This window comes from Chelonia mydas, chromosome 12 (genome assembly GCF_015237465.2).
Source record: "Chelonia mydas isolate rCheMyd1 chromosome 12, rCheMyd1.pri.v2, whole genome shotgun sequence".
In the NCBI taxonomy this organism is placed as follows: domain Eukaryota; kingdom Metazoa; phylum Chordata; order Testudines; family Cheloniidae; genus Chelonia; species Chelonia mydas.
Genome location: NC_051252.2, coordinates 10,923,755 through 10,941,602, shown reverse-complemented (window position 1 = coordinate 10,941,602; position 17,848 = coordinate 10,923,755). Strand labels below are relative to the sequence as shown.

Sequence of the window (17,848 nt, the reverse complement as noted above, 5' to 3'; positions counted from 1 at the left end):
AAATACCCATTCAGTTCCTCAACAAGCAGCAGCTAAGATGATTCAACTAGATTATATCTTTTTGCTTTGAATGTTTTCCTGTTCTGCATGTTCCACTCCATCTCTCCCACGAGTTTGCACTGGACTTCTGCCGCCCCCCCCCCCCTTACATCCAATAGGAGAGGCTGAGAGATTGGGGAGGCGGGACTAAAAAAAATTAGAGTAAACACTTTTGAACCCCCTATAGTAATGGTTCTCAATTATCCATAACATTTACTAAATAGTAATGACCAGACCCAATTTTGTGTTTGCTGTCTGTATATTCCTTAGAAGTCTTTTTTTTTGGGGGGGGGGGGGCCACAACCCACATTGCACGCTTCCTTCATACATTCTAACTCGGCTAACACGAGGTGTTCGAGAGCACAAGCAAGAGACTTTAGCAGTTAAGGATAAAGTCCCACAGTTTACTTGAACATGCAGTAGATGGCACTAAAACCCTTTAATAAAGTGGAGGCCAAATGCCACAGGACCACGATTTTCCACGATGAACAAACATGGTCATCTGATTCTTCAGTGTGGTGTAGCTGGGAAAAGTTTAAATATGGTGTGCTGAGATGGGGACAAAAAAGGGTAATTCCTCAGAGCTGTTCCAATAAATCCTAAGGAATAAACCAACAAAAATAATACTCTTCTATTACAGTGCATGCAAATGAGTGATTGTGATCAGCTTAAATTTATAGAATGCTTTGCTCTTCCACAACATCATTCATGGGAGGATTCCTTTACAAACATTACTGTGCACTTCACACGCTCTACCTTTTCAACTTGTTCTAAAACAAAGAGTAAAAATGATTCATGCTGCCAGAGCCTGGGCTCCAGTAGAGTTAGCTGTTTAAGCAAAAAATCAGTTCTCCAGTACAGAGCAAGCCCCAGGGTCCTTAATTGTGCCAGTGCTCTTCAAAACTCCATCCCACCCCAGACATATTTCACTGGGAGGGACCCGTGTCCTTTTCCTGAAAGGGAGCACTTCCTTAGACTAGGGTGTGAATTGTCTTAGTGGACATTGCTCCTTGGAGGGTTGAGAAGGGGGAGAGAACAAGCATGGAAATGTGAAGAGCAGTTCAATGTAGTACCCACCCGTCAGTGACTTGACATGCTGGATTGTTTTGCCAGAGTTCTGGCATACACACACCGATTACATCCGGGATACACTGATAACAGTGGAAAGAGCAGGAGTGCTTGCAACAGGAAGAGGAGATCAGACAACCAGAATATTTGATATAATTCCATAATGATACCTCTGTGCCCACACTGGGTAAGACATCTCTATCCACCCCAGGTTACACAATTCTCACTGTGCTCCACATCATGGCAACCCCAATATACACAGGGATAGAGATCAGCATCTCCTAATTAAAAAAAAAAAAAAAAAATCACAGCCCCTGCCATTTCACTAAAGGATACTTTTGTACAGCATTAATTGTAACCATCCAGTAAAAACACCTCGGTGTCATTATGACCAAGTCAAAGAAATATTTGCATAATGTGAAGTGGCACATTATCTTTCTACAATAGAAGAAGAGGGGAAGGAAAGAAGTTAGAGGGTCACACATTTGGAAACTAGTAAGTGTTTAATACAATGTATCATCAGTCTGTGGAACTCACTGCGACTAGAAATCAAAACATTTATATGATTATATCAACTGCTATCCTAAACAGAATTAAAAAATGTATCAAGTGTATCAACCTTAATGCTTCAGTATATGCCAACCACTAACAGTTAAGGTGAAGAGAAAGTCCCTCCTGTTCCTCCCATAAATATGTTAGCGCACAGTTATCTATTATGGGGTATTATATACCAGGCAATGTCAGACAAGACTTCGGCTGGGGTGTCAGTTCTTATGTTCCTTTAACAGTTAGCAGTCTATACAGCTGTAGTTGAACAATCCCAATTCCATACAATAGAGAGAGTGGGGTGTGCATACTAGCTATTGCATTACAGCATATAGAACTCCACATTGTTTAGTAATTAAGTGTATGCAACATTTTATTGAAAAAATATGATCCTTCTGTACAGTAAGTATAATTTAATGGGCTTGGTAAAAGCCAAGCCTACAAAAAAGCAGCTCCTGCACTTGTGCAAGTGCAATCCATCGCTGTGTGCAATGCAGCACCTCTATTTCCATGTACTGGACTCTCAATATACTCAGAATCATACAATGATGGGCCGGAGGAATTTAAAATGGGGAAGAACTGCACAGGACTTCTCTTCAATCCGCTGATGGTTTGAAATTGATTTAAGAAACCTCTCTGTGAAACTCCTAGACTATTTGCATCTCTGTTTCCAATGTTTCTAACAAATAAATATAAAAATAAATAGGGACCTGCCTCCTCCACAGAACCATAAGTCTCAGAAGCTACACACTGTTTGTAGCAATCTACATACATAATCAACTATATCAACATAATTTATTTAAATCTATAAATGTATTAAAGTATAAATTCTTATCCAATACTCAAACTGTAGTTCTGGAAACGAACCCACAAAACTGTAGCTTTGTCAGTCAGTTCTTACAACTTCGTGTTTTGTTTAGAAAATGCATTATAGCTGAACTTCAAAAGAAACTAGCTGCTATATAATGTAGTCCTATCCCCATAAACAAATATAAAAGCTTTTAAAATCTTGTTACAGTAACTGACTTTCGAGCCTTAACTTTATACACAGTTTCTAAAAACACTGCATGTTAGCACTGTTTTCTAAAAATAGGTTTAGTGTTAAAACTACATTCACAAATGCCAGAGTATCAAAGCAGAAGCCGAGTAATATTGTAGATTCATGATTCACTTGTGTTGCCAGTTGGATGCTGTAGTACGGGAATACAAAAGATATGTATGTAGCAACTGGAGTGTCACTTGACAGAAAACCAATGGAATCAGTACTAAGATCTACGGTATAGTGTAAAGGTTGGTGAGAAAAGTCTAGTAGTCATTCAGGAGACTGGATGGATGATGGAAAGTCTGTGTTTGTTTGAGGGAAGGAGGAGAGAGAGAACCTATTTTCTTCTCCATTTACAACTGGAATGTCCTTTGTCATCAAGAAGGTAAATGTGCGATGGGGCAGAAAGCCGTATTAAATCAAGAGTAAATGGTGATGACTTCACGACCACCTCCTCTAACAAGTAATACTCTCTCCAAGCCCTCTGTCAAAACCTCCAGGAATTCCATATCTGTATCAGTGAAGTCAAGGACAAAAGATATTTTATAACTTAAATGCAGACACTGAGTCACTAGCATCCTTTTTACTGAACAGTAATACAATAGCAATAAGCCTAATATATTGAGTGCAACTAAAAATCTTGAGCAATTTCTTCAAACAATCCTCCTAGATTTCTTAAAAATAAATTTATTTGTATGTCAGCTGCAACCTTGGGAGATTGAGTTCTTCTAAATAGTATGGGCAAACTTTTTAAAGAACTAGTAGAGTTAAACTTTTGAAGAACTGGTAGAGTTTAAGTTTCTTAAATTGATATAAACATTTCATATTCATGGCTCAATATACCTTGTAAATGTTTATGCTTTGAAATGAAAGGCCAAATTACATTTTAGCAGTAAATTAATTTATTGCAATTTGACTAAATCTGACAGATCTGCGTTGTTTGTGGACCAATATAGCATCAAGCACAAGATGTATGGGATGCCTCAGCCATATTTTGAGTCATGTTTCATCCACATCCTAAATGTTTTTCAAACACTGCTCCCTTCAGAGTGTAAACTGGGTCTATAACAGGGCAGGAGTGGACAGTTGTCCACCATGAGATTTTAATCTAAGCCAAACAGTAGGGGGAGCTAGGGAAAGCAGAGGGACAGCTGATTCATGGACAGTATCCTACCGAGAAATTTCTCCCAAGCTGCATCTATTCCTTAAGCTGTGAGCAATAGGAAGCTATTTTAGTGTCTCACAAAAACTCAACATTTTCCCTGCTTTAGAAACATACCTGAAGCCACAAAATGTCATATATTACCCAAGCCACTTCCTGGGGATGATGTCCATACTGACTCCTAGGAACACGCTCTCAACCTCTCTGAAAATGTGAACCTCCCTGGAAGTGCATCTTAGGCCTTGTCTACACTGCCACTTTACAGCACTGCAACTTTCTCACTCAGGGGTGTGAAAAAACACCCCCTGAGCACTGCAAGTTTCAGCGCTGTAAAGTGGTAGTGGAGACAGTGCACCAGTGCTGGGAGCCGCGCTCCTACTGCTGGTAGCTACTCCCCTCGTGGGGGTGGGGTTTTTATAGAGCTCTCTCCCAAGGCTGGTGCCTCGACTACACAGACACGTTAAAGCACTGCCATAGCAACGCTTTAACGTTGCTAGTGAAGACATACTTTTACTCACCCCTACAGATTCACAGTTGTAAATGTCAGACTGGCTAGATTTCAGTTGTTATGAAATTACAAACCTAGGGCCAAATAGATGATAGATTGGAAGTTACCATGTCAGAAGTAGATCATTTGTTAGTTTAATTATACTAAATGCTTCTTTAGAATCCATTCAGGAAGCGTTAACCCTTTTCCCCCACTCTCCTTGTTGATTTTTGTGTAAAGGAATTCATTCTTATTAACTGCTTCAGCGTACAATAAGAAAAAGGTAGCTACTATTCCTTGAAAGAGCAAAACATCATTTCCATGTGAAGTAATGTCAGATTGTTTAGCCTTATTCTGCAGGAGGCAAAACTCCTGCTACTGAATTTCCTTACCGTTGACAAAGCTTATGAAGGCAAGCCCATCAGAGAAAATGAAACTAATAAAGGAGTGTAGACAAGACAGGTCAGGCCCTATGACAGGTGACGTTAGCAAAGCATCCTGGGTACAAAACAGGAGAGTGGCAAGAGCAGACGTGACTTTCCCTTAAAAGTATTTACTGTATCTCAACAACCATGATTTACTACTTTCATACACAAATGGAACACTAAGTTACACTTATTTTGGTTTAAATAAATATCTTTGATAGGCAAAGTATAAGAACCTGGTTAGATAGAGAGATGCATATTTTGAGTATCGCCTTGCCTTTCCTTCAAAGGATACAGTTTTCATCACCATCTATGTTCTTTGGAGGGCCAGGCATGTTGAGAAGAACAAGTCTGGCATCATGAGATCTATTTACAATTACTTCATTTAACTTCACTGCTGTGTGCATTCTTCTGACATTTGACTGGTTCCTGTTGAAGAATCACATGTTTACTATTAGAAAAAAACTTGTAAAACTGAACTGGAAAAAAAATCACTAGAAAAATACCTTATCATGATCATATCTACGAAATGCTATTTAAAATGTCACCTAATCAAACATGCACATTTTTTCCAGATTTTATTTTAAAGGTACAGAGTTATTTGTACCTCTACACGTTTAGAGTTAATACTATTCCACTAGTTTTTGTGATCTGTGTTCTGAAGGCATCATTTAACTTATTTCCCATTCCACTGCTGTCCTTGGTCTCTCCTAAGCAGCTATTGCCAGACTGCATGAGATAAGAAATTCACCTTAAGATCACCAATACAAATATAAACTCTATTGCACTGAGGGCCTCATCTACTTACTCATTGATGGCAATGGTAAGAGTCTCATTGACTTCAAGGGGCTTGGGATCAGGCCCAAACTGAGTAAGACATGGGCTGGAGTGGATGGTTATTGACTATTAGAAGTGGAAAATACCACGGTCATCCACTGTGACCTCAGATTAGAGTTGAGCTGGAATTCTTGAAGTGAGTGTCACAGTCAACGACTTGTAACAACCTAAGGAGCATTCCACCAAACCAGCAGGGCTTTCAAGCAGGGCATTATGCTCCTACACCAAGGGATGAATCACTAGCCCTATGCATCCGCCCAAGGGGAATAAGGCACCGCCCCCTTCCTCTCTTGCATGGGCCACCCATGACTTGAGTTTCAGTGCAGAAACGAAAGCAGGCTCTACAGAGCCATTACTGCTCCCTTGCACAGATGTGTCTGCTCCTGCCAATGGGCCAGTCAGCAAAGCCAGCAGGGCAGGTGTGGTACATTGTGCTGAGTGTAAGCCTGGCAGAGTTTACTTCTGGTCCTTAGGCAGCATAACTACATGCGGCATCTTTCTCAGGGCACATTGCAAAACAATAGCCCAGGTCACGCTGACCAAAAATCCCCCACTCAACACAGTAAAGTACAGAAAAAATCCTCAACTCTGAGAATTCCATGTCTCACAGATAACTCCAGAATAGGGTGACAGCAACACCAGCCCACATTTCTAAGAAGTGCACCTGTGTTTTTTGAGCTGCAAAACATTCATATCCTCACAAAAAGCGTCCAGGCTTTATTACACTGAAAATATGATCACATCAGACCTATCCACGCTGAATAAGAACTGGAGAGTCAGGGAGTCATTTTTAGGCAGAAGATCTCTCCTTCCAGTAGGAAATTAACTACTAGTGTGGTTAATAAGGGCTAAAAAGGGAGAACAAAACAAAAGACAGACAGACAGATGCAGACCTAAAGGAAAAATCAATTATCCTTTGCAACTTGGAAAATGATTTCTTTATTACTATTGATGCTTTTCAGTCAAAACCAGATATTTTAGGGAAAGGGGTTAGATAAGAACCCATTTTACATGCTACAAATTATGGTAACAGGCCTTACTGAACTCATTTATTTTCTGGAGACTTTTTTGTTTTTGAAGTCAGTTTACTTTTAGCTTTTGTCTTGTGATGATTTATGGGGTTGCATGTTCATTGACATTTCGTAAAGGAATAAACTTCCCAAAACATTCAGGAAGTGGCAGATACACTGAGATGACTCATTTGCACCACCTTACCAAGAGACAGTACTGCTGCACAGAACTATTTAGGGGCAAGATTTACAACAGGGTTCAACTTGCCCCATTTGGAATACTTTCCTTGTGATGTCATGCTATGGGTGCAGGTTTTATTGAAAAAGTGAGCACAGCCTCTGCCTCTTCCATGTCAGAAACAGAAAGGTCACCGACAAGGGAGGCAGGACATCATTGTACTACAACAATGGGAGATGACGAAGGAATTGTTATTTTTGTAATCAACTTTTGGAAGAGATCCAAAGAGACAAAAATAAAATTTCAAGGTGACCCTTAAAACTGGCATCTATCCAGAGAGCTGAGAAAATGCCATTAACTGTGGTGTAGGCAGGTAAGGAATGGTTCACCCAGCCTCCAGGAGAGACTATGAACAGTGTGATTCCTCTGTTATATGAGCAGCCAATGAGAGTTTGGTCTGAGGATGTACAGCTTCTGATTGTGTTGACACCCTGCCCTCTAACTGATGTGTAGACATTTGGGCTGGGGCTGGAGCCCTAGTTCTGGGACCCTGCAAGGGTGGAGGGACACAGAGAGCTTGGGCTCTAGCCCAAGCCCGAACATCTATAGAGCAATTTTTAGCCCCGCAGCCCAACCCCTGCAAGCCCAAGTCAGCTGACCCAGTCCAGCCACAGCCATGCCGCAGGGCTTTTACTCCTGTGTTGATGTACCCTTAGGGACAACTATTCTCCTCAGCTGGGCACTAACAATCTGTGAGAGGTTGGGAGGGGAAAGGCAAGAAAGAGGAATCGCCCCACTCCCACAAGTTACTGAGCCAGCCCAGAGCCTGCTGCTGCAGCCTATGACCTTAGTGTTCTCTCAGCAGTTGGGGAATAAAGGACTTGGAGGATCCAATGAGCTGCAGTTCTTCCAGACCAGCACAGCCTGCTACAATCCCCATTTGTGCCCCGTTGTGCAGGAAGCCATGGTGGACCTGATGTTCCTTTGGGGACAGGATTGGGGGCACGTGTAGACAGAACTGGACCTGAAAAGAATCTCATTTCAAGCTGCTATGCAAGCTATTGCAAACAATGGAGAGTAAAAACATTCAAACGATGGTAAAAGCACTCTGACTGTGTCTTTTGCATATCATATTTAAGCTTGTGAGAAAACTACAAAGAGCTAGAGAAGTTCAAGTCAGCACTGTCCTGAATTTCTGTTCTGTATGACAGGCTGAACTTTGGATTTCCCACCATCTGATATTGTGCCCCAACACACACACCCTTTGATCACCCACACGGTGGTATGCCATTCTTGAAAACACAATTAAATGCTCAAACCTGAAGTTGTTTTTCCCTGAGTCAGTCCTGGTTAGACAGAGTAACTCTTGCAGACCTTGCTTTATGCTATTTCTAAGATACCTATCGCCTTAAGAATTAAGGACCCAATCTTGCACCCTTTAAAGACAATGGCAAGTTTCCCCTCAACTTCAGACATGCAGGATCAGGCCCATTGTACAGCATCACATGTAGGCTAATAATGTCATTCCTTTTCATCTAGGGAGAATTCTTGACCTTCTCATTCCCATCCACAGAAAAGCATTTTTAAACAATTAGCAAAAAAACTTACAGGTTTTCCCACTCTCTGAAAGCATGAAAGGGAGGTAAGAGTACATTAGTTTAAATTTAAACACAAACACAGAATTTCTATGGCTTTTTAACAGTAAAATATACTAGAATTACCTATACCAATGAATAGGAATTTCAAACACTCAGGAATTCTCACTGAGTTACTTAGCAGTAAGTGATATGATCATCTGCCAATAAACTAGTTCTGGATGGTCTCAGATACACATATATTACAGAAGGGATTACAGACAATTCTTCCATCTTATATGAAGCCACAACTTAAGGGCCAATTCTAAAACTTTGGGGATACTTTTTAGTATTCATAACCACATCCCACCTTTAATCTTAGGGTGACTAACTCTGCTGACTTTCCACTATTAAAGCCTCTAACGTTTAAATGCAAGAGAGACCTGAGCAGTACTAAATCATTTTTTTTTTAAAAGGAAGTCAAGATGTTTTGTCATTAGGGATGGCATACGGTGGACAGCAGCACAACCGGACTTTAACCCAAAGTGGTCTGAGATATCGGCCCCAATGAGACTCACGGTTTAATACTGATCAGTTCTCTGAAGTTTTCCACTGCAGTGTTCCGGTTCCGTTTTTCAGAGTCACATTTCTCTTTTGTCCATGTCATCTGAATTTTATCAGGTACTGTCTCCCCCTCATCTTCTTCATCTGAGTACAGGCTTTCCAGCCGTATTATAGAGTGTCTGTCCTTTACCAGCTGGGCCTGAGAAGTGTTTAAATGGCAAGTTGAGTTCTACTTTCACAGGTTAATTTTATCTCTTCTGGATCCCTTTCACCAATTAAATAGCTCTCATTTCATTGTACTCTTCACCTGTGTTCAGGAGAGGAGCCAGAGCAGTTCACTAACACAAAGAGCAAATAGGGTTATGGTGAATATGAGTCAACCAAAATTTGGACCAGTGGGGGTGTCTCTATACAGAGAAAGAGAGAACTTGACATCGTAAGATAGTATGGAACCTGGCAGCCCAGACTGACCCCAAGCTGATGAAAACTGTTCTGCTCAGATGGAACAGGATGATACAAATTGAACAGCTTTGGTGGCCAAGTGAACTAGTTGCCTTGTTCTACCAGAATCCAAGACACGACATAAACCCACACTAGCAAAACAGGACGTGTCATGAAATGGGACAAACCCAGGATATCGCATGTACCGGAAACTCTTGAGACTTTCAAGAAACCTCCTGAGACTTACATTCTGAACTAACTGGACACCACATAATCATACAGGGAAATGCACAAAAGGCTTTTTACAGCTTACGTGACCGCCATGCATTCTTTCCTAGGACAAAGCATTTCTAGCATGGCTCCATGAGTGCAGGCAAGATGTTAACCAATAGGAATAAACCTAGTTTTCAGACATAGCAACTGAAAAGGCTACACTGAATGTTCGTTTTCTTCAAGATGTGGGAGATGTCTGTATTAATTCATGGAAGTTTTACTGTGCTATATGAAGGATATGAAATGGTGCTAGGAACAGCGCTTGGATTCATCCACCTTAGCTTTTTCTATAGTGAATGACATACCTCCCTTTCCCTTTCTGTTTTGGTCAGTCTCATTTGCCTCAGCATCTGAGATCTCTGCTCCATCATTAGGGTCCGCTCATAGGTATAAGCTGAAATATCACTGTTTTGCTGCAGAAACAAGAAAAATATTCCTCTTTGTAATCAAATAACTTACTAGCATTCAAACCTTAAGGAGAAATAGGATCAATCCCTTACCATTTCTACAACTTCCACCTCCGCCTCTATTCGTAGGTGATAAAGGAAAGTAGCCAGGTCCTTCTTCATCTGAATGCTGTTGTCATCCATCTGAGCTACTGTGAAAATTCTCATTTTACACTTTCTCCAGACCTATGGAGGAAAATACAAGTTCTCAAAACATGTGAACCAGCAACTTCTTTTCTACACAAAACAGAACTGTAATAAATATAGCATCCTTGTTTTTCAACAGAGTTACTGTACTGGGCTCTGTGGATTTTTTTTTTAAACACATCCATACTATTGACTTTCCCATCAGAGCAATCAAGCATAGTTTAGGAGCACTGCTGATGCATTGTGTTGACAAACTGAGATGATTATCAAGCATGACTTTAACAAACAGGGTTAATGAGCCATTAATGCAAGGCAGGCCCTAAATTTGTATCCAGCCTCTCTTTTGGCTTAAAGATAACAAAGAAAAGCCATATGAGGCCAGCCCAATGGTCCTATGAACTACAAAATAAGAAAAATCCCAGTTAGGTTTCTCACTAGTGAGTCTGCACGTTTTTCACTGCTATGTTTCCCTTGACAAAACCCATGACCTGTTTTTTTTGTTTGTTTTTTTGAGGGGGGAGGGGATACCTCAATAAAACATTATTCATTCACCCTGGTCTGCTCGCTGGTGAGACTGCCACAAAATCTTGAAATATTTCATTCTTCTGGGGTGTTTTATGATCTTTATATTCTTTTAAACTTTAAAAGAAACTAAACTTAACACTGATATATTATATGCCAAGGGTTGTGAGATTAATTTTTTTCTTGTATTCTTGTCATGACAAAACCAATCATAGCCATTACATTGGCTGATAAGTGACCCGGCCACATCAAGTGATCCCACTGGCCAAAGGTGAAGTGGCTCCAGCAGGCCTAATATTTTCCCATCCAGCCTAAAGCCATGATGTAGGGGCCAGCAAGTTACCTGCAGAGGACAAACTGGGAAAAAGTCACCAAAAAACCCAAGGTCAGTGTATTTTAAAATCACAACATTTTGGACACAATGCGCATAAATACTGTCTTATTTTTAAAAGATACTGTACTATTTAAAGACCTTTTCAATCTCCTTATTTTAACCGTCTCTCCTCATGACAGAGAGGTTAGTGAACTCCTTTCACTTAAGGAGACCTAGGTTCCTCCTCTTTGTCTTTAAGAAATAACCACCACACTCTGAGTGCTCAAAATTTCTCAAAATAATCAAATTTGATGAAGAAGTCTATAGTTTTCATAATTTGGGGTCATTTCTCAACTAGCTGTACTACCAACACTATTGTGGTCTCTCATCTTCATGATCATATTGACTTTGTTAAATTCAGTTTAATTTCTGGTACTACACCTACTTAATCCAAATGAATTCTTTCTTTGCTTAAATAGTACACCATCTTCCGAATTAACACTTGCTTCATAACTTGACAGTGTTCCTCTTTTGCATGCATATAATCCAATTATATTGCAATGAAATACATCTAGTGTCTAAAACTAAGACACTCATTAGGTCCTATAGCCCTTGTGAACATGGTATCCATAAGCAGTCTGCTGAGTCCTTTATGGTACACATCTTATTAAATTTACATAGCTATCAACAGAAGACTGAGCAAGTCTCAAACACAGCTCCAGGAACTCTGCCTTTTCAATGTAGTACCTTTCATTTTTTTTAAAGGTAAAGATTTGTGTGTTTGTATGACCATTCCTGCTATGATCATGTAGGAAATATACATTCTGCTAATATAAGAATGTATTGTACATGAGCAGAATGTACACGTGGGTCAAAAACCATTTTTTATAAATATATAATACAAGAAAAAACTTATTGGGAGAACAGTATGAGGATCTTCACTTATTCTTGGCTCACTGTTCCACACCATACACTGATGCATACAAAGCAGTCGGCAGACAAATTTGTTCTCTAGCTCTTTTCATCCTTACTTTATGCTGTTTCAGTAGAAAAGGAAGCAACATCAACATGCCTCCATCATGCACAATCCACCACACATCAATGTTGCCTTCGTTGTAACGCTCATGGTTGCTGGGATAGAAAGACACGTTTTTGGGCACCAACAGAGCCAGATGGGCAGCAGTTGTACAACGCACAGTGTCTGCGGGGAAGGGGAAGAAAGCAAACAGTCACTTTTCTATGGTACTGCAAGAGAAAACGATAGTGGAAAAGGCTATTCAGTGAGCAAGTGCCACTTACCTATAAAATCGCCGCTCACATTAAATATATGTATTTACTCCTTTTGTGTAACTGTGCAACTGTAAAGGCTTTTTATTTGAAAAAATTATAGTGTTTATTAAAAACCATTTGAAATGGCCTATAGACACATATACCTGTCAATGAGTGCCACTATTTTACATTTTACTTTTTTTGTTAATATTCATGCAAATAGTGGGAAAGTGATGCTGAACTTGCAGAATAAATCTGTTCAATCAAAAGTATAGTGTGTGTAGAGTAGTACCCAGAACTTGTCACAACTAACCTATAAATGTTTTCCAGGCTCTTGCATCTTCACTTTGTCTCCAGCCATACGGCCATCCCAAAACCACAGTGTTGTGTTTCATGCCACCTAGTCCACAGGACTGTATCAAGTGGGCAATTCCTTCTCGAACCTTGGTGGCTACAACTACTTGACAAAATCCTTTCACTTTCTCAATTTCAATCATGTTCTTAATAGTCTGGAAGATAGGCAAGGGGAAAAAGTTCTCCATTAAAATGAACTCAGGTCTTCTATATCAACTGATTATACTTCTTACGCATGTTCATATTGTAATCTACATATACTCATCGGGGCAAAAGTTTACTGCCCTATTTTGAGTAATGAAGGACAGGAGAATCATATGTAGTATAAGGCTTCATATGCTATAAGCCTTTATAACAAGGCTGCAAGATATAAAGAGAACAATAATTTCATCCTTAGCAAAGATGTTATCCCAGAGATATATGAATTAGCTTTCCATTTTTAAAGTACTGTCTCCCACCTCTTCAAGAGCTGCTGGGGGGGCAGGGGTGCTGGGAACGTCATGGTATGCTGTGACTACGCAGATGTAAATGATTAAGCATTAGGAAGGGTGCAAAGGACTTTATAAGTCTTCTACCACTACATCGAATAAGCAAAATACAGCAAATGTGGTGGGTTCAGAATAGCTACTGTGATGTTCAGAAAATTACAGAACACATCATCCTTTACATGAATCAGTCAACATCATGAAACATTAGTTCTCTCAGTTTGGTGACAATGTGTCCTGTTAAATGAGTTAGAGATGTATACACATAAGATCTAGAACATAATCCAGCAGCCATGACTGCACTTAGGCATGTCTTTAAGCACTTTGGGCAACAGGCATATAGTACGCTTGTGTTTAAGAGCTTTGTTTTACTGGGGCCTGCTTTATTTTCCACAAAGTTTAATAAAAATTCACTACAGTTGTGTAAAATCATTATTATATGTCAATATTTAAAGCACGCACCTGTTCAGCAGCTTGGGCCTCTCCATAACTCTCCAGGAAATTCCCTTGGATCACTGTCCCTATGATAGTCAAACCTTTGCCAGCTTTCAGCTGAGAAGCAAATGTTAACAGCCTTGGATACTTGACGTGCAAATCTTCATCTAATTTCAGAAGCACCAGCAATTGAGGCCTAGAGGAAAAGAAAAAGCAGTCTGGGTTATTCTTATAAAACTTTTTAAAAAATGTTTGCCTCACTAGTTATCTTAATTATGCTTTAACATTAACACTGATATCCACAACAGTGAAGTACTGTCTCTGTACCATATGTCCAGAAGTGCACTACTTGATATTTTATTTCTTTAGACAAAGCAGATTTGGAATACTGTCTGGAGAGTCTTCTTCCATGTGGTTTTGAAGAAAGGATTTTACTAGTCTGAGAGGTCTGCATTAGCATTTTACTGACAGAAACTGATTTTCAAGAATCTGCCCAACACAAAATATATTGCATACTCCATTTATGCAATAACGCTACCTTCTAGGTCTATATGGATATTATGTACCAAACACGTGGGATTAAGATTACATTCCAAATAGACAAATGAATTTTACCTTCTTCTGACATGTGAGATACATGCAACTTCAGTCTGACATCATCAACATTTGCAAAAAGAAAAGGAGTACTTGTGGCACTTTAGAGACTAACCAATTTATTTGAGCATAAGCTTTCGTGAGCTACAGCTCACTTCATCTTTATGCATCAGATGAAGAGAGCTGTAGCTCACGAAAGCTTATGCTCAAATAAATTGGTTAGTCTCTAAAGTGCCACAAGTACTCCTTTTCTTTTTGCAAATACAGACTAACATGGCTGCTACTCTGAAACCCATCAACATTTGGATTTTCTTTCCCAACATTCAGCTATGAGTAACGGAATACCATGATGTATAGGATTTTGTTTGCATTATTTAAGGTAGACTTCTACTCCTCTCAATAGCTGGAGGAGTGCTCAATATCCCTATACAGTAGTGCTAGTTAGCAACATAACAGAAGCTAGATTGAGCTATGCACTTCAGAGGTGAAAGTAATGGAGAAGTACAAGCTTACCTTTCAGTTAATGAGGATTTCTCAGCCCCCTAAGCCTTACTATTTTCCAGCTGCTGCATGTAGAACTCAGCTCTCTCAGAGCAAAATGCATGTTGCCCATGTAATCTGGCTTCATGCAGCTGAAGTGCAGAGGCTAGAGGGAGAAATCCTTGGCCACTATTCCAGTTTTAAAGATGGAGCCACAGCAGCAACCTCTGTGCACTACTGCAGGATATTAGGCCACTGCATCCCTGGAATCACACATCTTGTGTGTCATTCCCCAACTCCACTTTCTGAACTAGCCTACACAGGGCCTGAATCGAGACTCCATCCACATCCCAGACAAGACAGGCTGCTGCTCTGTCTCTGCCGGGCACCCCCAGTGTAGTTAATGTAGCATGGAATATCTTACGTGGGCTGCATGCATTTCACACTAAGTGTGCGGGACTTACTCACGTGCTTTGACTCCCATTAAAAGAGTTCTTAAACTTCTTTTGTATTTTAAGATAGCAAAGCTCCTGTCCAGTGTCAAGCTAGATTACTTACATGTAAATTGTGGGCGTTGTTTTGAACCCTGCACATGCAACCTGAAGCTCAGCAAAATCTGCATTTTGCACATCCAAAATGCCTACCTCCAGTTCTTGGTGTGGGGAGGACCTTCTTCCAGTCTTAGCAAGGCATATCTGGCAGCACTGAGTGACAGACCCCGAATACCATCGCCCCATTCCTTCTCTGCACTGCAAAGAAATCACATATTTTAGTGAATTCATGGTTTGAGATCTGCTGATGAAAAGCGATATATATGAGCTAGGTAGTATTATTTCAGCAGTGTTTATCTTCCTTGCTCTTGCATGGAAGTCACAATTACTTTACAACAAATTTACGGATGTGCTTCACAACCTAATGTACTCACAGGGATGAACTGCAAGATGTATTTCAAGCAAACACATCAGGCAGAGAATCATAGAACTGGAAGGGACCTCAAGAGGTCATCTAGTCCAGGCCCCTGCACTTAAGGCAGGACTAAGTATTATCTAGACCATCCCTGACAAGTGTTTGTCCAACCTGCTCTTAAAAATCCTCAATGATGGAGATTCATTCCACAACCTCCCTAGGTAATTTATTCCAGTGGTTAACCACTCTGACAGTTAGGAAGTTTTTCCTAATGTCCAACCTAAACTGCCCTTGCTGCAATTTAAGCCTATTGCTTCTTGTCCTATCCTCAAAGGTTAAGAAGAACAATTTTTCTCCCTCCTCCTTGTAACAACTTTTTATGTACTTGAAAACTGTTATCATGTCCCCTCTCAGTCTTCTCTTCTCCAGACTAAACAAACGCAATTTTTTCAATCTTCCCTCATAGGTCATGTTTTCTAGACCTTTAATCATTTTTGCTGCTCTTCTCTGGACTTTCTCCAATTTGTCCACATCTTTCCTGAAATGTGGCGCCCAGAACTGGACACAATACTCCAGTTGAGGCCTAATCAGCACGGAGTAGAGTGGAAGAATTACTTCTCGTATCTTGCTTACAATTCTGCTAATACATCCCAGAATGATGTTTGCTTTTTTTGCAACAGCATTACACTGTTGACTCATATTTAGCTTGTGATCCACTATGTCCCCCAGATCCCTTTCCACAGTACTCCTTCCTAGGCAGTCGTTTCCCATTTTGTATGTGTGAAACTGATTGCTCCTTCCTAAATGGAGTACTTTGCAAATTATAAATCACTCCTGTCTGTGGTTGAGATTTCCTTGGAACATCATCATGCATGAACCACACCATGTGCTTCACCATCTGATTTGTGAAGATGAAGTTATGCGGCCAAACTACCAGTCTAAGAGACTGAGAATAGTAATCTAATGCATCCCAAGCAAGGCTGAGTTTGGGTGCTGGTTATCTCCCCCAAGACTCTCTAAAAACCCTTACCGCGTGACCAATTTATGAGCCACGTGGAATGGCTCTAGAGAGGGCTGCATTCAGGCCTCCTTGGCTAGAAGTAGTCAAAGGTCAAAGAGGGTAAAGTGGAGCAGGGAACTAGATGCCCAAAATAGACCTCCAGTTCCCGCTATCACACAGATTTCAAGAAACATCTTGCAGATGCTTACCCAAGATGCTTACATCCTGATCTAATAAATTCTTTTTGGAATCATCACCGCAAAGCAGTTGCAAAAATACTCCCATGTAGAAAATGAATACCATAGACACAAGGCAATACCCATTCATGTGCCGAACCAATAAATGGTAAGTAAGTCCAAGTCTCCTCTTACCCTGCTCCTTCTGAAAATACTTACCCTTGATATTCAATGTACTTGTAAATCATGCCTGCAATGAGCATAGCCACCAGAGCATAATACCAGGATGAAATGAACATCAACGCAAGACAAATACTCATGCCTAAAAATGATAAAGCCCTGGGAGGGGAAAAAATAGGTATTAGCAAGTATCTGGGGAAAAAGAGCTAAAATCTTGAAGTATCTGCTACAAACCCATTGGTTATTTTAATTGCTTTCCCCCTTAAAGTTTTTCATCTTCTGTATCCTCTCTCCTGAAGAGATGGCAATAAAAAGCAACCAATAACTCCCATCACCACTGTTGTAATATACTATATTGTGGGGATGATGCTATTACTACATTAATCACCACAATTCTGGTCCACACTAAACAGAGGAGTTTCTTCCTGCATCCCTGACTACTACCAGAGGGATGGAAGAAATCCAGCAGCCTTAACCAAGTCCCTCCTGACAGCCCCAGGGCACTGCAGAATCTTTCCATCTTCTCAGCCACCCAAAGGTGGCCCAAGGCACAATTTCAGAAACGAGGTGCCTGAGTAAGGCCCTTCAAGACTAGCTGCAAAAGCCACCTACAGAAACACTCCATGCCCATGATCAGCAGAAACACACACTAACATCCCCTCTATTAGGAAGCTCTTCACCTCATACGAAGGGTTAACAATAGTCTTCCAAATCCCCTCAGTAGACCACAGAATACGGACTAGAGTAGACCAAAGTCTACACTGAGTCATTTTCTTACCAATGATAGTATTTAAATCGGGGCCGCCAATTTGGAGTTCTTAAAAGTGTTTGTACTGCACATGCCAGATTGACAAAGAGGTAACACATCAAGAAAAACCTGTAGAGAAGGAACAAT

The 17,848-nt window shown here is 40.4% G+C and overlaps 1 protein-coding gene across 4 annotated transcripts in view; it reads right to left on the bottom strand.

The window, feature by feature from the left end:
* Positions 1–1,591: 1,591 nt before the first annotated feature.
* The window catches only part of SLC12A4 (solute carrier family 12 member 4), a 74,307-nt gene continuing 58,050 nt past the window's right edge, over positions 1,592–17,848 (bottom strand). For 2 of the 4 annotated variants that reach the window (XM_007053985.4, XM_043526341.1), the window contains exons 14-24: positions 17,732–17,830; positions 16,993–17,112; positions 15,336–15,440; positions 13,645–13,813; positions 12,657–12,852; positions 12,106–12,275; positions 10,147–10,278; positions 9,952–10,059; positions 8,947–9,131; positions 5,065–5,198; positions 1,592–3,206 (exon numbers count right to left, since the gene is read on the bottom strand). In XM_007053985.4, the coding sequence (XP_007054047.3) occupies positions 3,115–3,206; positions 5,065–5,198; positions 8,947–9,131; positions 9,952–10,059; positions 10,147–10,278; positions 12,106–12,275; positions 12,657–12,852; positions 13,645–13,813; positions 15,336–15,440; positions 16,993–17,112; positions 17,732–17,830 (1,510 nt within the window). In that variant the 3' untranslated portion in view covers positions 1,592–3,114. Of the gene's footprint in view, positions 3,207–5,064; positions 5,199–7,640; positions 7,819–7,844; positions 8,418–8,946; positions 9,132–9,951; positions 10,060–10,146; positions 10,279–12,105; positions 12,276–12,656; positions 12,853–13,644; positions 13,814–15,335; positions 15,441–16,992; positions 17,113–17,731; positions 17,831–17,848 lie in introns of those variants that run through there. The other 2 variants (XR_005222225.2, XM_043526342.1) reach the window with 2 other exon arrangements.